This window comes from Typha latifolia, chromosome 5 (genome assembly GCF_019914945.1).
Source record: "Typha latifolia isolate L0001 chromosome 5, TyphaL0001v2, whole genome shotgun sequence".
In the NCBI taxonomy this organism is placed as follows: Eukaryota; Viridiplantae; Streptophyta; class Magnoliopsida; order Poales; family Typhaceae; genus Typha; species Typha latifolia.
Window position 1 is genome coordinate 689,847 of NC_133090.1, and position 19,155 is coordinate 709,001.

At 37.8% G+C, this 19,155-nt stretch overlaps 3 protein-coding genes across 3 annotated transcripts; 1 reads left to right on the forward strand and 2 right to left on the reverse strand.

Annotated features, from left to right (window-relative positions):
- Positions 1–1,545: 1,545 nt before the first annotated feature.
- On the reverse strand, positions 1,546–4,588 carry LOC140787915 (BTB/POZ domain-containing protein At3g19850). The gene is made up of 3 exons (XM_073136942.1): positions 4,360–4,588; positions 3,098–4,279; positions 1,546–2,251 (listed from the first exon to the last, which is right to left on the reverse strand). The coding sequence occupies exons 1-3, from the start codon at positions 4,420–4,422 to the stop codon at positions 1,832–1,834; spliced, it is 1,665 nt and encodes a 554-aa protein (XP_072993043.1). The 5' UTR covers positions 4,423–4,588; the 3' UTR covers positions 1,546–1,831.
- A 5,461-nt stretch (positions 4,589–10,049) lies between these two features.
- LOC140788395 (mediator of RNA polymerase II transcription subunit 32-like) lies at positions 10,050–10,463 on the reverse strand. The gene has a single exon (XM_073137633.1). It carries the CDS (start codon positions 10,461–10,463, stop codon positions 10,050–10,052), a length of 414 nt encoding a protein of 137 aa, XP_072993734.1.
- A 1,563-nt stretch (positions 10,464–12,026) lies between these two features.
- Positions 12,027–19,113, forward strand: LOC140788902 (uncharacterized). The gene is made up of 12 exons (XM_073138419.1): positions 12,027–12,719; positions 14,216–14,332; positions 14,443–14,632; positions 14,912–15,078; positions 15,229–15,400; positions 16,361–16,422; positions 16,631–16,712; positions 17,543–17,600; positions 17,693–17,817; positions 17,908–18,000; positions 18,109–18,179; positions 18,599–19,113. Exons 1-12 carry the CDS (start codon positions 12,301–12,303, stop codon positions 18,723–18,725), a joined length of 1,683 nt encoding a protein of 560 aa, XP_072994520.1. The 5' UTR covers positions 12,027–12,300; the 3' UTR covers positions 18,726–19,113.
- Positions 19,114–19,155: the final 42 nt, after the last annotated feature.

The following is a 19,155-nucleotide window of genomic DNA, read 5'->3' on the forward strand; positions in this document are numbered from 1 at the left end:
AGTAATAATTGGCTGATACTATTCTTTTATTCCTGTCAGGGAATAATGTCATAAATGTGCTGACTCTGATCTCTTTCATCTGTATCTCTCAAGATTTTCCTGATCGACAAATTGATAACTTATATGTAGCCTGTTGAGAAACTTCAAATTCTCAACTTCTGATCATCAGATGACTGCTGGTATTAGTACCCAGCCTCAATCAGTAGTACACATTCTCATGCCTGGTCATAAAACACTCTTCAAGTCTTATTAGCATGATAGCCCTTTAACCTATCCTACTACATTTTGATTTGAGCCAGCTATTTTGCAATTAGTTCGTGTTAGACTTAAGCACCAAATGCTTAAACATTTAGATATTTACATGATTGTATCTTTGTGGTTAATTTAGGTTTCTTTCTTTGTTTTTGGTCTGATATGCCAGATGCCAATGCCATCATGTTCTTGTCTCGGATTTATATGCTTTCAAGTCCGTGAAGCATCTCAAATTTTTAGCATTCTGCGGCTCACATTGACAAATCTGATGGTGGTACAAACATTTCAGGTACCAAATCTCATGCTGCCTTTTGCATTTGTTAATCTTATACTGCCTCCATTGAAGTTATGCTTCTCTTGTCAATCTTGTTGTTCTTGTCATCTTCCTATGATGCTTACCACTCTTCGATAGAACTTTAGCTAGAGAAAGAGAGGTTTGATAAATGTGAAGAGCCTTAGTCATAGTCATCAGACAGAGAACAAAAGTATGCAGTAAATTAAAAAATTAAATTAAATTAAATTAAATTAATATGCTCCTATATTGGGGTAGTTAAACTAGGGGCCTGCTGCCATTACAACTAACCCATCTTGGAGTTTGTGTTGTCTGAGCCAAGAAAATAGAATATGGCCTACTCGATCACAAGTTGCTCCCAAGTGACACTGCCTTCTCCTTCATAGGAATCCTAGCTATTATGCTATGGAACAAACCCTCCTAATGAGAGAATAATCTTTTGGTGGCTCAACAGAAAGTAATGGCAACAAATATGTCATGAGAATGCACAGTATTGGCATCAAAATTATAGAATGGATTTGTCCACTCTTTTGGGTCATGTCCGATTCATCAAACTTTGTTGGATTTGTCGGTTTTATGATCGAAAAAATTTCTTTTCTTTACACTGGCTTGGATTAATGGTTTGATGTCTGATTCATGAGTTGAGATATGTGCTCTGCTCTATTCCTGTCTGGATTAGGACAAACGATGAGATGATTGTGTCCTTAATCCATGTTTAACCCATGGTTTTGCCCGATTTCTTTGATTAAGAGAAAACTAAACTATTAGCCAGATGCTTTAACTTTGCCTTTCTTGACCACTTAATGAGAGCTTGTCTGTCTGGAATATGCTTTGTTGTGCTTGTTCTATAATTTAGTAGGTTGTTGTAGTACTTTTCTACTTGTTTAATTTCCAATATATTTCATATTTGATCAGTCTTTATCATGTTGTACCATTGTCTATAGATGATAATTCTTTGGATGCTTTCTTCAAAAAGAAAAAGAAGAAAACAAAGTTACCAATTCAGATTCAGACAATCTCTATTTGTCAGCTCACATAGTCCTAAGCTATACAAACTGATCAAATAAATGTCAGTGATATCACAATTTTACAATATGAGGAAATCAAATATCAAATCACAACCATGCAAATAAAACATAGAAGTGAGGCAAGGGACACTGCCTAAAACTTTACATCCCTCCGATCAACAAAAATAAGAATGGGAAATATACATAAGAAAACAAGAAAAAAAGCAGGTAAACTGCATCACATGCCATGAGAGAGAGAGAGAGAGAGAGAGAGAGAGAGTTAACAGAGTCTAGGTATTCCCCTGCCATTGTGTGAGTTAAAGGACTTGGTCTTAGCCATCTTAGACATCTGGCCCTTCATTTCTCTACACACCTTCTCCAACTCCACCACCCTGCTCTGCATCCTATGCAGATTGAGTTTTAGTTGCTCTTTCTCATCTAACAACTCTGTTGAAACCTTCTCGCCCTCTGCACCTTCGGTGCACGTTAATCTCCTTGGCGTTTGTGAAGGGTCTGGTCTATCCTTAATGCTAGGCCTGATCTGGAACTTGGATTGCTGTGAGACCAGTGCTTGGACTGCAACTCCGGGCGGAATTCTCCTGTTCTTAGCTAGATCTTTGCAAGCTTCCAGTGTAAGTTTTTCATAGTTTAGACATCGGCATAGAGTAGTCCGCTCTTCCGGCGATAACGTCGGGTGTGACTAATGAACAAGTAGCACCAAAATCTTCAGTTATAACGGCAAAAGAGTATTCAAGTATTCATAGCTAATCAATGATAAATATGCTCTTTATTTTACAACCATATACTAGTCAAAAAGAAGAAAAAAAAATTGCTCTTAGGTAGTCTCCTCCTCAGTCTTCACTAATCTGATATGCTAGGTTAACTGTATTGTGTAGGCCAAAAGAAAGTGAATGAATGGTTGTTGCAGGTTGGACAGCTTTAAAAGCATATGCAAAAGACGACACCTTTTTTAGTAGTTATACTGGCATCTTGGGAAACCAGAGCTCCAGAAAAAGGGAGAACTTTTATGGCTAAACAAGCCCCATTTGCATTAGTACTGAAAGCAAACAGTGCAGGAACTTTCCTAGCTTCCACCTTTTGTGCCCACATGAAATCAATTTTTTTGCACTAACAAATAGCTATGAAAGTATCACTAGGATACTGGAGAATTAAAGGCAAGCCTTGAGTAGAATCTCTCTGGGTTTTGTTATTCTTCCACTTGAAAGCCAACTTTAGATTAAAAGATGAGAAATACCAAACAAATTTCATGTGAAATGAAGAAAGGACAGATGCATGGATCCAGCCTGCATTATGACCAAATAATAGTATTGGATGCTAATCAACAACAAAGTGTACTTCTCATATATATATATATATATATATATATACATATATATAAAGCAGACCATATGGTATTGTTTTTTTAGCTGAATAATAGAATAATAAGCCAGGACCACTCAGTCCATCTCCTTCTTCCCTCCAATTATGGTGAAACAATCGAAAGAGAGCACAAGAAGAATAGACTTGGGAAGTGCCAGTTTCTTACCTCAAGATAGATATCCAAAGCTCTATAGACCTCATCATAGCAGTCTCTTGCAGAGTCAGGGAGGCTCTCAGCCACCCCAAGGAACTTAGAGACCTTCAAGCTCTGGTCAGGGGAAATCTCCCCCAAGTATTTATCAATCAACCTACCAACCTTCTTCATCCTTTGTGAGGTCACACCATCCTCCTCTGAGCTCACAAAGACTCTGACCAACCTGAGCACAAGATTCACATCATACACACCTCCATCACCCCCTGATACTAAAAGATCATCCAATGTGGCTTGATCAAGCATCAGACCCATTAACCTCTCAAGTTTATGCCTGCAATCCCTGCTAAGCCCCAGCCCCAGCCCAGACACTACTCTCAAGACCCAAAAGAGTCCTCTGCAAGAAAAAGCTGTTCTTCCCATCAGGACCACCCCGTAGACTGCAGTGTCTGCAAGGCCACCATACTCTGATTTGTAGGCAACAAGTCCATTGCTAAAGCCTGGTTTTTGGACTGATGCTTTTAGGTAATGCAAGAGGAACCTGGTGAGGATGAGGTTCTTGTTGTCATTGGCATAGGCTCCAAGGAGCCTCATCATCTTCTCTATGATGGTGGGGGCAAGGATGGTCAGGTCATCAAACCACCACTCCTTACTAAAGCAGGCCCTTGTGGACTCTGGAGTCTTTGTGGAGGAGGAGCACCTGAACCCAGATGTATCAGGCGATGAGGAGCATGAGGAGGAGGAAGGCAATGGTATCGTTGCTGCTGCTGCTGCTGCTATGAGTGGTATCTCGGAATTGGCTGAAATCTTTGATAAAAGAGAGGATAGCAGCTTTTGGAGTAGCCCAGAAGAATCTGCCATGGGAATGAAGGTCTCACAGCTCTTCAAGGCTATCAAGATGTCACTCCATGTCCAGTAGAACATCCCTTCCAAGAAGGTTTCTGTTTGGCTCAGGAGGTTGCAGGAAGAGACCTCTTCTGTCATCCCCAAGAAGATGGCAGAGAAATGGAGGAGGCAGACATTGAAGGGGCTGATGAGGATCCTCCCATTGTTGTAGCAGAATCTTGAAACAAGCTCAAACCCATCTGGGCCTCCTGGGAAATCCATGATCTTGAGCCCTGAGCCCTTCAAATGGTTTCTCCTCCTCTCCTGCTTCATCATCTTCTTCAATCTCCCCGAGTATGTGCAGAGGACTCTCTGCAAATAAGATATTGAGAAGCCCATTTATGTTAGTTTGCAAGAATCATAGCCCTTAAAGAGATGAGTTTCAAGAAAACCTGATGGAGCAGGAAGGTGTGCTGCCCATTGATGTGAACCTTGAGATCACAGAGCTCCTGCATGGTTTTCTGGAGTTGAATGGCTACAGGGAAGATGGAGATAGGGATAGAGATAGAAGTAAAGATAGAGAAAAAGAATATAGAATGGGAAGGGAGGGGAGAGAAGAAGAGAGAAGGAAAGGGTTATAATATACTTGAAAGGAAGAGGACTTGGTTGCTTCACACTTCCAAGTTGTTTGATAGTTATGTGTATATATATATGTGTGTGTGTGTGTGTGTGTGTGTGTGTGTGTGTGTGTGTGTGTGTGTGTATGCATGTGGCAAGGGTGGTTCAGTTATCCACATATGCCCATGATTCCTAACAAACAAAACAGGTATGTCACTGTAGGCTATTACTTCCATGAAGGGTGTTTATTTTTTTCATTCCTCTCTAAACTATGCATTGTAAATTTATAGATTTTGTCCGGAGCAGGTGGCAGCCTCTGGAAATTAAGCATCCAATTGGTGTAATATATTTGAATAAGTTTGTCACCACTGGAGTTTTATACCATACAATGATTTGGATTTACATGAGATTACACCTTAGATCATGTGGGAGTTGGAGAGGAAGTGCTTCATGGAAACCCGAAGGCTTCTCAAAAGGAGGAAGGGATCATCTCTTGGAACTCATAAAGAACACACCCCTACCAGTATGTGAGATAGGACCAACAGGCAAAACAACAGCATCTTCCACAGTTCCAAGATCAGCTGAACATTTCTTGGATTCTTGTTAAGAAGAACAAAAGAAGAGTGTGTGATTTGGGTAAAATTTGTAGGTGGAGGAAGAGGGAAGCTCAGAGAAATGTGAATGAAGAAGGGTCTAGTTGAGGTGGTGTTTTAATCCCTATTCTTAAGTCAAACAATCAAAAGATAAGATCACTAGGCTACTACTGCTAATCCCTCTAAAGCAATAGCCTTGCTAACAGCCACTCACTAGTTACAAGAATGGCTTTGCTCTTATTTATCCATACTTGGGAAACGCAACTAAGATCATGCTTGCAGTTTAGTTAACCAAGTTCTGGATCCCAATTGAAACTGACTGTATGACCTGGATTGAAAAGGAAAACATCCCACTAGGCAATGTTCCCACTTAATCATCACAACACTTGACAACCTCTACTCTCCTCCCATTAATGGCGGCAAAATTACTCTAATAAGATAATTTTTCTTCGATAATTTTGTAATATTTTGAGTTGCCAATGTTCCCTGGGTGTGAATAAAAATTGCCAGTTTCACGGTGCATGGCAATGTTTTTACTCCTGTCCACCTTTCTGAACTGTATTTGATTGGGTCTGAGCTGGTGTTGGGTTTGCTTTCAGAGTTCCTCTCAGGTTACTGTCCTCAGTGTTCAAGCCAACGTACTGTACTCTGCAAAATTCTATAATCTACTGTTGGATTTGTATCACTAGAATACTTTGCTTGTTGGAAAGAAAACTTTTAGTGGGTTGCTTGTCATCCTGCCAAATTTCCAGTGCTGAGAATGTACTAATGTAGGGACACAAAGAGCCAGACCAAACTCCTTGCTGAGTTGTTTCAGCTCAGATCTATCTGCCATAGTATTACAGGTGTTAAAGTCCCACTCCTACTTACTTCCATCTATTATCTCATGTCCTCAGTCAATTGAATTTCTGCTACATTATAATGATACTAACTGTCAGTACTAACAGCAGCAGCACTTGTTTTTCTTGTTGTTTCTAATTGACATACTTGGTTTCCTATTCAAAATTACTAACTGTAAATATTATGTATGCAGTCACAAGGAAAATATCTACAAGCTATAACCTTTTGAAATCTCAAAGGGAAGAAGAGTTCTTGGCTTTGACTGTGAGTGTTTTTCTTCTTCTTCTTCAGCAAATAAGATTTTCTTTTTCCCCTTTGATTTTTATGAAATGTAAATAAGTTTGCTGAAGCATATAAATATATATCACTCATTAATTCAGTTGAGAACTCTGGTTAAGGAGACAAAGCCCACATCATTAAATGATGTTCCTTGTGGTAGATGTGTGAGTGGTCCAATTGAGTATAAAAAAAGCTAGGGAATTAAGTGGCCAAAAAATAAAAAATAATAGAACATGTGCTATTATTAGAATGAATCTAGAAATGCTTTTGTTGGAAGCAAATTTTTGTCACTTAGATTTTACCTACCATTTTTAACATAATGTTTTTCTTTTTTCCTTGTAAAATAAATGAAATATGCTTGTAGTATTATTTATGAGCTAACATAACATGAGATGATTAATTGCAAATATTTGAAAAGTTCCACTTTTGTGACAGTGATTGCACATTAGGAGAGGAATCTATTAATCATTCATGGGCGAATTAAGGAGGAGTGAATGAATGAATCTTCTTCTTCTTCTTCTTCTTCTTCTTCTTCTCTAATTCCAATTCCAATTTCAATTCAAATTCAAATTCCAATTCAAATGCAGCAGCTGCAAGTCTCTTGTAGCAGCAGCACCTCGTGGGTTCACGGGCCATTACAACCAACAATATCTTCTTCTCTATGATTCTATCCATGGATAGTTTTTTTTTGACAAGACCTTTCTGGCTCTACTAGAATTTAACCCTATATTCTCTAATTATAAATTAGAGAATTTTTTTCTTCTGAAAAAAAAAAACACTACTTATAATTTGCATTTACTATCACATAACAGTAGCTGTCAGGTTAAATTTAAGTATTAGTGTTTTTTAATAATAAAAGTCAAATACAAGAGTGGATTGCTTATCAAATTTAGCTTTAATTTTCTTTACACTCCTCCTGAACTATATTAAAAACATTTTAGTCATATAAATATATTATACTCTTATCACATAATTATTGTATGATAACTTATGAATAAAATAGTTATTAGAAATATAACCGAAAGTGATTCGGTAACATATTATTGATAGTTTAAGGAGTCGAAAAAATTATAGTTTAAAGTATGATATTATTTTTTTATGATTATAATTATAATATATGGGAGCCACGGGTGCATAATTAGAGATCCAAGTCTAGCCGGATAAAGCCAGTCAACTCCATTTATATCCCTGTACGGCAGCAGTGGTGACCTTTCAACCATGTCCTCAGAAGTTCTTAGCCGTGAGAGAATTATTGGTGGGGGTCGTCGTCGTCGTCTTGTTTTTATCCACTCCCACTTGTTTAACTGCGGATTCAAATACGTTTATCCGGAATTTTTTTTTCTTCTTCTTCCTTTTATATAGAATAAGTAATATCTTATTCAAGTTTTCGACACTGCTGGATAAGCTATCCCACGGATTCCTTGTTCTTTTTCTTCTTATTCATCTCATCATCAACCTCACTAGCAGCTACGGATTGCCAATCATATGACGATGAACTCCCATCGTTGGTGTTCGATAGCAGCTCTCAAAGTTAAATTTAGTCAACCAAAACGTTATGCATTTTCCCGTGACGTGCATCAATCTCTTCAGTAGCTCTCTCTCTCTCTCTCTCTCTCTCTCTCTCTCTCTCATTTCCACTGGAGAAAAAGTTGAGAAAAATAAAGGAAAAAAGAGTCATTAAGGCGTTTACTTTCGTTCTATCCGTGATCTTTTGTCGTAAAAGGAAGAAAAGTTAGCTACTCTATGTTGAAGGTTTGTGATTATACTTCAGCTACTCTTATCATTATTATTATTATTATTATTTCTCGAGTTTAGTTCTTCAAGTCAATTTTAACTTACTCTTTTATTATACTTTAATATTAAGCCCGCTTAATCTTCTTGTGGTCCAGATTAAGTTGCAATCAGAGAATGGTAGGTGTGGCTCTACTAGCTGTAACTTAGATCTTAGGGTTGTAACCTGATTTGGATCATACGGAAGAAGATCTATTTCTTATAGTAATTTTATTGTGAAGAACACTGCAGACATTCTATAGGAGCACAAGATGCATGGATTTATAACTGTGAGTCCATGTTTGCTATGTCACTTAGTCTATAACAAAAGTACCAAAGAATAGTATTTATGTACCATTCAATCCTATAAAAGGATCCAGGAGCAATGAACAAGTGGGACAGAGACAAAGTTGTATTCAGAGCACTAAGTATGCAACTAGTAGCAGGCTGGGCTGGCTCAGGCTGTGATTTGCTTTCATGGCCCTGAATACTGATAACATTTCAAGTGGTCATTGGATGCAATAGTTTGGAGTCTAGTTTAATTTACCTGTATTGAGAGGGTCGTTTGATTCTTGGTATCTAGCCATAGAGGTGCATATGTATTTATATTTGTTCGAGAATGGATCTGTGGTTTTTTTTTATATAAAAAAACTTGCAATGCAATAATTCCTTGCTTCGTCGTTAGGCTTTCATACCGACAATGGCCCGGTAAGCCCATGGTCTTTTGTTGCGCCTAGGAGTGAACATAGGTTAGCTAAAATCCAATCCGATCTCGATACATATTTGAGTTTTGTTTGATACAAGTTGAGATATTACCCTACCGTTTTTAATATCCATATTTGGCTAGTCTATGTGGATACGGATATGATTGAAGAATAATATCCCAATTATTTTCTGTTTATCATACTTTTAAAATGTCATGAAAATAGTAGTGTAAATTATCTTTTTGTACTTTTATATGAAGCTCTAATATAATTTTTGTATTACATTTACTGCTTATCTATAGATTTTAGTAATCATATTAATAATTCTTATAGATCCAGAAAAAAAAAAAAGATACACTCTGATCCATAACCATAGTTGATAGTTGTACTTAATGGATATGATAATCAAATTCATTATTTATATTCGAATTCGAATTCGGTCCAATCCATACACAATCAGTTTTCACTCCCCTAGTTGTTCTTCTTTAAAGGATATGCTTGAGATTGCTTGTCCTTGAGATCTGGCAACCTAATTTACAAAGACACAGAAGGTGCTTGTGCCATTCTGAAATGTAGTTGGTACTTCCTGGGATTGTATTTGATTTGGGCTCCAATCATAGCCCACTAATGCTTAATTGGGCCAAGTACAATTAATTAGTGGCTAATGAGATAGATGAGATGCACTATTATTGTTCTCCCACCCAACCAGTTGTTATAGCTATTAATAATTAATTGATCATGGATTAATTTTTAATGAGATCCACATTTTAAGAAAATGAAAAATTCACTAAAATTCAAGGTGATAATATCTATCATGGACTACTGCTGTTTAGCATAAGAAGATATGATATGATATGTGATGCCTAAGTATATGAACAGCAACTTTTGCAGCAATTAAGCATGGTATATTAAGACAATGCCAGCCATATGTTGATCTCGTTGGACCATGCAATCCTTCTTCTTTACCTATTTCTAACTGGTTCTGACCAAAGAATCCAAAGTCATTTCAATTCTATTCATGAAAAAGAAAGCTAACAAATATTGACCAAGTCAAACGAACTAGCATTAGGATAATGGAGTCTTATTAGCTCTAATTGTTCAAGAATAAAAACAAAAAGAAACTTTATCTTAAAAACACTATAAACTCTTAAAAAAATTTGTTTAGTAAAGTAACCAATTACGTAAAGAGACAGCAGGAAAAAAAAAAAAAAAAAAAAATATATATATATAGAGAGAGAGAGAGAGAGAGAAAAAGAAGCATCTAGAATTATACGAGACACAAAAACTAAGTGCTAGAATTAAAAAGAAAATTAAAAAAAAAAGAAAATTAAAAACTAACTATTCGACCTTCTCGTCCTTGGATGGCGCGGCTCCCGATTCGTCCTCTCCGGCGGCGGCGGCGGCGCAATAACCGCTCCTGATCTCCCCAACGAGCGATTGTGCCACGTGGCATGCCTTCTGCAGCCGAAGGAAGCTAAGTGGCGGCGCGATCCCTCCCGCGGCCGCGGCCATTCCTGTCGCGGCGTCCGCGACGCCCTCGGTGGCGATCCGCTGCGTCGTGGATCGGATCACCTCCTCAGCGTTGTCGCAGGAAACCCGGAAGAGCTCCCACCGGTACTTGAAGCGCTCGAGGGCGGCCTCCGACGCCGCCGACCGCCGTCCTCCGGCTGCGTCGCGCGCCGCCACAACAGCCGCCGCCGATTCTACGAAGGCGTCGTAAGCTTCGCTCATCGCGTCGATGGTGTCCTCCATCTCCTCTCTCTCTCTCTCTCTCTCTCTCTCTCTCTCCTCCTTCAGGTTGTTTGATTAACTTATTGCCAATTTAAATCTACGACTTTCTATTTACGGAAGTAAGTTGCCAAAAGGAATAAATAAGAATATAGTTTGAATCGGATTAGGATAAATCTAAACCGCTAACCTTTACATGACTCATAATAAACTATACACTTTATATGCTCTACATCGTAAGCATTCCCTGGAGAGGCTTTCCATGGAGAACCAAAATATCTTATAAGCACTCAGAAAAGAGAAATATATATATATATATATATACACACACACAGTCAAGGTGGGAAAACGAAGAGAGTGACTTTCTAACTTCACATTGGCTTTATGGCTGAGAGAATTATTTCATGACCTAATCTTTTTTACCTGCTATGATTTGGATGAGGAAAATGACACATCATTTAGTTGGCATGTATATATAATGGCAAAGTTGATAAACTTTGATGCTTGAGGGCTTTCTTAGAGTGTGTGAAGGTTTTCCTTTAAAGAAAAGTTAGTGTGTATCTAATATTATATACATATAATATATAAATTAATTAATAGAAAAGGAGTGGTATAGAATTATTTTCTCTGTTGAATTTGGTTATCTATCATCCAAAGAAAGTAGATTAGTTCACCTGTTTAAATGAATATTAAAATCGTATTGTTGTCTAAATACATTATTTTAAAAGAAGTGAAAATTTAACTGTGTCCATATGAAATTAGTGTTACTGATATGAGCCAATTTAATTTAGACAAGACCTCATGCATGATATATTATCTAAATGTTGAGAAATATTGATAGCTAATATATATGCAAATATGTATAAAAAGAACATAACACCTAATATATATGTTTAAGAAAGTCACAATAGATCTAAAATATTTTACTGAAAATCTTACTAAATATCGACCCCAATGTTCATAACAGATTCGAACAACTAGTAAAACTCGATCTATACACTATAATGGTGACCTAAGTGATTTTTTTTAAAAAATATTCATAGGTGGTTAAGTGTTTTTAAAATCAAGTTAGTTGGTTGCCTCGCTAAGCTACTATGCACTCAACATAATGCGGTGGGACCTCATAATTGGGTTCAAGTGGCCACATTGTCATTTCACAGGCTTGCTAGCTAACTTGGTGCATTGCGGGTCAAGCAAAGAGAATGAGTCGAACATTTTTAAAAATATCCTAAATAAATTTGTGAATCGAATCTAACTCTTTTAACTCTAGTCAATATTTTGAATGGTAGCACTCCTCCTTAAACGGAGGGCGATCTTACATATGCGATATCATTAACTTTATTTATAATTATTAAAATTATAAAATAAATTATATTTTTAGAGAAGCTAATCGCTCTGTTGATTGATTGGTTGGCTAATCTAGGTAAGACATTAGACTAGGGTGGTAACTAAGATTTTTATGCTGAATCTGACTCTAATTTAAAAAAAAAAAAATTTGTACCCATGACGACTAATTTATAAAAACTTTCTATTAGTTAAAAAAATAATGGGATATTTTCTTCAATTTGTAGGTGAGCGAAGTAATTTGGCACCAACAAAAGCCAAGCTTTCCGTCTTCCTTCTTCGTGCGTTCCGTAGCGCACGTACAGAACCAAAAACTAGCACAAAGGAAAAGGAGAGAGAGAGAGAGAGAGAGAGAGAAGGCAGCATCTCTGATCAACGACACGAGTAAAACCCTAACCTCTTCCTCCTCTCTCCCTCGAAATGCCCTTCTCTCCCAATGGATCCCATCCCCCAAAACCCTAACCCTAACCGTAATCCATCTCCTCCACCTCCCCTCCCGCCGACCCCACGATGATCGATGAACGGCCCCCGTTTTCCGATCTCCTCCGCCTCCACGGCCGCTGCCCCCACCTCCTCCGCCTCCCGATCACCGCCGCCTCCGCCGCAGCTGCATCCCCTCTCTCTCGGCCTCGTCCCTGCCCCCGTCCCCATTCCTCCCCGCGTCACACCGCCGCCCCCGGCGGCGGCACCGGAGCACATCCCTGTCACGAGGGTGAGGCTGGCGGAGATCTTGTCGTACGATGGGGCGCCGAGTGAGGCCTACCATAGGGCGGTGGAGGCGCTGTGTGGATCGCTGACGAGGCACAACGCGGCGGTAATTGAGCTCGGGGGCGAGGACGCCGTCGTGGTCCGCTGCGCGCTGGAGTCGGCGAGGATGTATTTTAAGGCTAGGGCGGGGAAATCAAGCCGAGAGATTTACATATACCGCGCTGGGAGGTAGATAATCTAGTTCCTTTTTGTGTGATTTATGGTTTGGTTTGTCATTGCCAATGCAAGTTATTGTAATCGAAGCAGTTTGAGTTGGGCATCTTTGAAGCCCTTAGATTCAATATGCCATTTAGCTGCTCGATGATATGATACGCTATCATAAATTGTAGAAGGTGATATAGTTATTATAGAAGTAAATGTGCAGCCCCTGTAAGTTTCTCGTTTCTGAAGAATTTTAGCTTGTCAATTACCTCAATTGATTTATTCTTTTCGCTTGGTTTTAGCATAATTGGTGCAGATGATTTGTATCTACTGGGTAAGCCTTCTCATAAGCCATACTGACATACTGTATGTCGGACATTGCCTTTCATTTTACTAAATTTTGACAATCTCCCTTATAGCACTTCTTGGAGAGTTACATTCTTACATGATTAAATTGGATGAGCTAGTGTTTAGTTTATTTACTGGGATGGTATTGATGCAGATTAGGAAAGTTCTGCTAGTACTGTTGTTTTTGACAATCATGTAAATTTTAGTTTCATTTCTTTTCTTTAAGTGTACGAGAGCGTACTAATTTGAAGAATCCTATACTATGTGAGAAGTCATGCATCAGATGCCCAAAGCATGATGGTGTGAAGATTGAAGGCTCCATGTTTCAGAGTACCTAGCTAGAAGAGAAGAAGAAGAATATGATTAAGATGATAGGTACCTTATTTATCTCAAATTCCTATCTTTCTTAGATAGAGAAGTATTAGTGTTCAATAGAGGAAAAGAAGAAAACCAACCCGACTTGCAGGAAACCAGTTTGCTGCTGTGATTCCTTTCATCATTCCATTTCCTTGTCATGCAGGGTTTAACTATTTGGTCCTACTATATGGTAGTTGTTTCCAATATAGGATTGTGGACTCTCTTTACTTAAAGGACATTATGTTGTCTCTTCAAGCAAATTTTGGTCATCCTATTCCATTTTAAGTGACTCAACTTGAATTAGAGCATTCTTGCTGGTACATTAGATGATCTCTACTAGACTTGTTTGAACTTCACTAAGAGTAGCTATCATCCGTGTTCTTAAAAATGACATTTTTTATGGAATATGTGGGCTTAGTATATCAGTCCAATGAATGAATACTAATCATAGCTTTTCCAAGGTGATGATTTTTTTGCTAAGTTGTAGACCAAATTCTGGGCTTGCTTGTTCCTCATTTTGTTTTCTCACTAGGATAACTTTTATGACTTTCTTTTATGTCTCTCCATTTAAAATTTTACCTCAGTTGAGCAAAATAAGTGTGAAATGTAGGATTGACATGCTTACACATTGTCAGCTCATACATTGAGTAAATACTTCTTAACAATATGACCCGTGGTTGTATAGTATGCGAAGAATGTTAGAGACCTATGTGTACATGATGAATAAGAAAAAGTTCCTAACCGATTGATACATGGTTGTACATGTTCATAGTTACTATGCTCTGTGCTAAAGACTTATTTGTTGGAATTCTTGTTAGGTCATTGGAAGATGGGGACCTGTCACCTCCTTGCATGAGTGATGCCTTTAGATGTCTGGGGAAGGCAGCTCGTGTTGCACTCTCGGCCGTAGCAAAGCATCTTCGATTGCGCAGCGAGTAAGAATTTTTCTTTGTTCATATGTTCATTGCTTGATCTTTTTAGGGAGATTTTATGTTATTAGCACTGGTTCTTCCCTCTCGTTCAATGATGATCTAACATGTGGCAGTGTTTTCAACCATTTGCTTGATGATGCTCCTTTACCTGTTAATGAGGTATCATCCTCAGTGTTGGTTGCTGCTTTTTCTCATTGGTCACTACAGAATGGCAAAGGGCCTATTGTTGGAGTAAGATCTTCAACTAATGAAGTTGAAAAGGGTTTAGTGACACTAATTGCATCTGACTATCCTGGAATACAGGTACTTAGATCTATTCTCACCCAACTTTTGGTACTTCGACCACTCAAAGGTTTCTGTATTAGACCTTTTATGCATATTACTATTTTTTTAATATTTGGAGCAATGAACAAAAAAAATCATTATCCAGCCCCTTTTAATTGGTACATTGTTGTTGTTGTTGGTTCTGTGCAAACTTTATTCTTAGTAGGAGTTGAATTTCTCTTGGATGTCTTATGTTAGTGTTTCTTGTTGGGTGATTATTTTCCTTAAGAGTCATTTTGTTTAGCTACATTTTGCTAGGTTTGTGACCCAAATGGTCATTGGTACCTAGCAGATGGAGGGGCAGGTCCTGGGGACCTTTTGTTGCTCACAGGAAGGGCCTTAAGTCATGCTACTGCAGGTCTGCGCCCTGCTGCCTCATATAGGATTTGTGGTGAGCACTCCTCGGGATCGATGACTATTGGAAGGTTTGACTCTCATTCGGACACCTCTCTTTGACTTATTCTCATGAATCTCCTAGTTTAGATCTTTCTTATATGCAATGCCAACAGAAACCGTCGTGCTTTGGATGTTGACCCTTACATGACCAACATCTTATTTATATGATCTCTCTGCAGGGCATCACTCACATTTAGGCTCATGCCTCAAGCCAATGCTATATTGGATTGTTCTCCAATTTCAGCAGCTGGCCATGTCATCCCACAAAGTTATCAGCCAGTATCTGTAAGCCAGTTTATGGATGATTTGTCTGCTGAAGATGTCATGTGTAACCACCCAGAAAATTTTTTTGTGAGTAAACTAAAGCTTCAAGTCTGGGTTAAAGTTACTGGTTGCTGCGAGCTGTTTTCCTTTCTACCTTTTTCTATTAGTATGCTCATTCATTGGAATTATATTTGGTGATGTGAATGGACAGGCCACTTTTTTGTTGTTGTCATTTCTGCTTAGAAATGCGAATGAAGGGTAAAGCATATAGAAAGAGTATAACACATGAGGATCTTGTTGTCCAGTGGTCTTATGATTATGATGCTTCAAATACTTATATACAGGAAGAATTGAAGTTAAATCTGCTAAATAAGAGTAGGGAATAAAGAATCTACTGTAGTGAAAGTAGAGAAAGAAGGGTACAAATTTTGGCCTTCATTAGCTGAAATGTGAGAATAAGGAGAATAACAGGAAAATAAGTACTCTAATGAAGCAGGATTTATTTATAAATTTTATATGGCAAAGAGATATGGTGATCTTTGATTTGCAAACTAACTCATGACTCACTCACGAGCATTGGAGGTTTAGACTACTTTAGATGTTTCCATAATAACTCTCATGGTAGTTACACCTGACCAATCCTTCATGATTCGTAGCCTCATGAGTTTCCATCTAATACAATTTGTTCCACTATAAAGCCCATGAAATTATGCCTTTTTTGGCTTGATTACTATGTAAAGTATACCAAATACTATAAGAGATTATGTGATACTTGTCTTACTCATCATGACATACTTTAACTACGCAGAAGGTGAAAAGAGAAAAGTGACAATTTCATTCTACTGCCTGAACAACTTTTGTTTTCACTGTCGTATTTTTGAAGCATCACAATTTCCAAGTTCATTACATCTTATTGTTTCAAAGTTATTGTTTGTTCATTGTGCAAATAATTTTTTTTTTGTTGATTAATTTTTTATATATCAGAATGCAAGATCAGTTTACACGGCAAGAATTTCTCATTTATGCATTTTGAACTTGCAATCACAGGAAGATCAAAATAATCTCATAAGGGAACCATCATTGAGAAGTGTCCTCTCAGACCCCTTGTCGTAAGTTCTGGTTTTCAGCTTGTGGTTTTAATTTATCGTTTACCTCTTATTGCTAAAATTTATTGTACTGAGTGAATTCTGAATGCCTCATCTTACTTTTAGAATAGAATAGATGAAGATATGAACATATATTGACAATGATACTTTGACGTTGACTGAAATTATAGACAACTCATTGTGCTACTTGTAATTGTGGTTTTTATTTCAGTGGGACATTCCTGGAAGATGCTGTGGTCGTCTCTTGTGGGCATTCTTTTGGTGGCCACATGCTGAAGAAAGTCTTTGAAATGGTATGTGCTGATCCTTCCTACTCATATTATATCATGTTCTCTAAAATCTAAATTCAATCTCTAAAATACAGTAACATTCAGTATTAGCTAAACTGCTTATTATAAGTCTATCCTTGAGTACATAGGTGAAGCTACAACTATCACTAAACTCTGTTTTACAGTACTATATAAACAAAATCTTAGTATAGGATGCTGAGTGCTGCAATAATTAACATTAGAAAAATGAATCGTGTTTCCATTAATATTTAAATAATTATTTGGCGTACATATTCTATGGGTTAACAATATGATGAACATCAGAAATTAAATTCTGTTGATTGGTGGAAAAAAATTCTAATGAACAATTCTACGATATACTTGGATCGCTAAACCAATTTGTAACTGCCTTGAAGAAGTGTCAGACTGTCAGGTGGCCTTCTGCATTATGTTCTTTTCCTTGAGAAACAATCCTTGAGTATGAACTGATGCTGCGTTTCCTTATATGTATATATTATATTCAATATGGAGTGATCTCAATTCTCAATGTTTGGTTAACTTGAAAAAAAGATAATGTTACTATATAGAAGTGGCTTTGGAAATTAGCAATAGAAAAGGAACTTGCGGGTATACAAAATACCTTGCACAACCTACATTCGCTGCAGGGTATTATTGTTAGTGGCCATTTTCTTTGCAAGTACCAACATGGGTAATTGCAAGAGGGCACTGGGTAATATTTTAGTATTATGCCCTGGTGTCCTCAAATGAAATTGTAACCCAATATTTCTGGTTTTTTTTTTTATCACTGAGACATCCTTAGTCCGGTACTAATGGTATATCTCTTCTGCAATCAGGCCAGATGTACGCTTTGCAATGCAGAAATAGACTCCGGATCCTTGATTCCTAACTATGGTGCATCCTCGTATAGTTTTTCAAGGAACAATTCTTTACCATATCATGTGTCAGTTTGGTTATTAATATTCAGATTTCTTCTTTTCTCAAAGCTTTGAGGGCAGCGGCTACAGCAGTAAAGATCGAGGATGACAGGAGGCTCTTCCATAATGCTGCTCTTAGGAAACGCAGGAAAGAAATTGGTGAACAAATGGATGCACTTAAGAGACTCGGCAAAGTACATAGCTCAAGAACTCTGTTGTGTAGATCTGGGATATTTTTTTTGTTTTTATTTTATTCCTTATAAGTGTTTTTGTGTGATGTTCAGGAAAATGGTGATGTGGCCGCTGATGCTGACAGCCCTAGGCAACTAAAAGGAGTTCAGTACCCATTTGCAGTTAGTGAGAAAGTTCTGATCAAGGTAACACAGAAGCCTGATCAAAGCTCTGTCAATTAAACTAAGATATGAGAAGGCTTTTAAAGAAAAGAAGGTAAAAAAAGGAGATTCTGATAATAGAAAGCATGACAGGGAAATAGGAGGACCCCTGGCAAATTTGTTGGAAGGGAAGCGGTGATTACATCCCAATGCTTGAACGGCTGGTAATTTTCTTGGCATCAATCATTTCTATGGGGCAAAAATTGAAGGATAACGCTTGGATGCGTCTATCTGATATTGTTGTTCTTATGGCACAAGAAAGTCATTGATGCATTTAGATTTAAATCTGCAATTCAATAACCAATTTCTACGGTGGTGTCATGTAGCCATGGCAATCTGTAATTATGCCCTTAATTGGTTGGTCAGAGGGAGTTAAAATAAATGGACAGGAATTGAATTTAAAATAAAAGGAGAAGAAAAGTTTGACTCTTAGTGCTACCTTACCTTCTTCATATGTACTTCATCTCTCAACCTTAGATTTTCATGCCTAAAACATGCCCGGAATTCTTTTTAATTTAGACACACTACATAACGTGACTCATGAGCTTTTGAACTTCTAATCTTGTTACTTACTGATCTGTAGGTATCTTCTCAAGATTCTTGACAGCGGAGAAAGTGTACGCCTGCAATACCGGTCACTTCAGAAACTCTCCAGTTCTCAGACCGACGAGAGGTCGCGAACCCAGCCATTGATTCTAACTAGCAGTTGACTCGTGGACTCTTTCATTAGTTGGTTACAGTGAGGGCTCTCAGGTTTCTCTTTGGCTGGTTGTACATTTTCCGGCAGGTCGTCCATGTACATGTAATTGTTTTGATGCCATTTACATTTACCGGAGGAAATGGAAAAGAGGAACCTGGGCCCCATCCCTTTTGAGTCTTGTAAAAAGCAAATGTGTAATCCATCATCTGTAACAAAGGAACGATGCCCCTATGTGACTATTTTCCTTTAGATCATTCTTCTGCTACTGGAAGAATGAATTCTTATCTTGTTAAAGAAGTTTAACCCAATAGGCATAGCGATATAGAAGAGTTATTTGCTGCATCAAATGTGTAAGAAATTTCTACCTTTAATGTATTGTTTTTGTTCTCTTCTCTTGATTTTTTTTTCTTTTTAACTCTTAGGATAAATTTGACAACCGA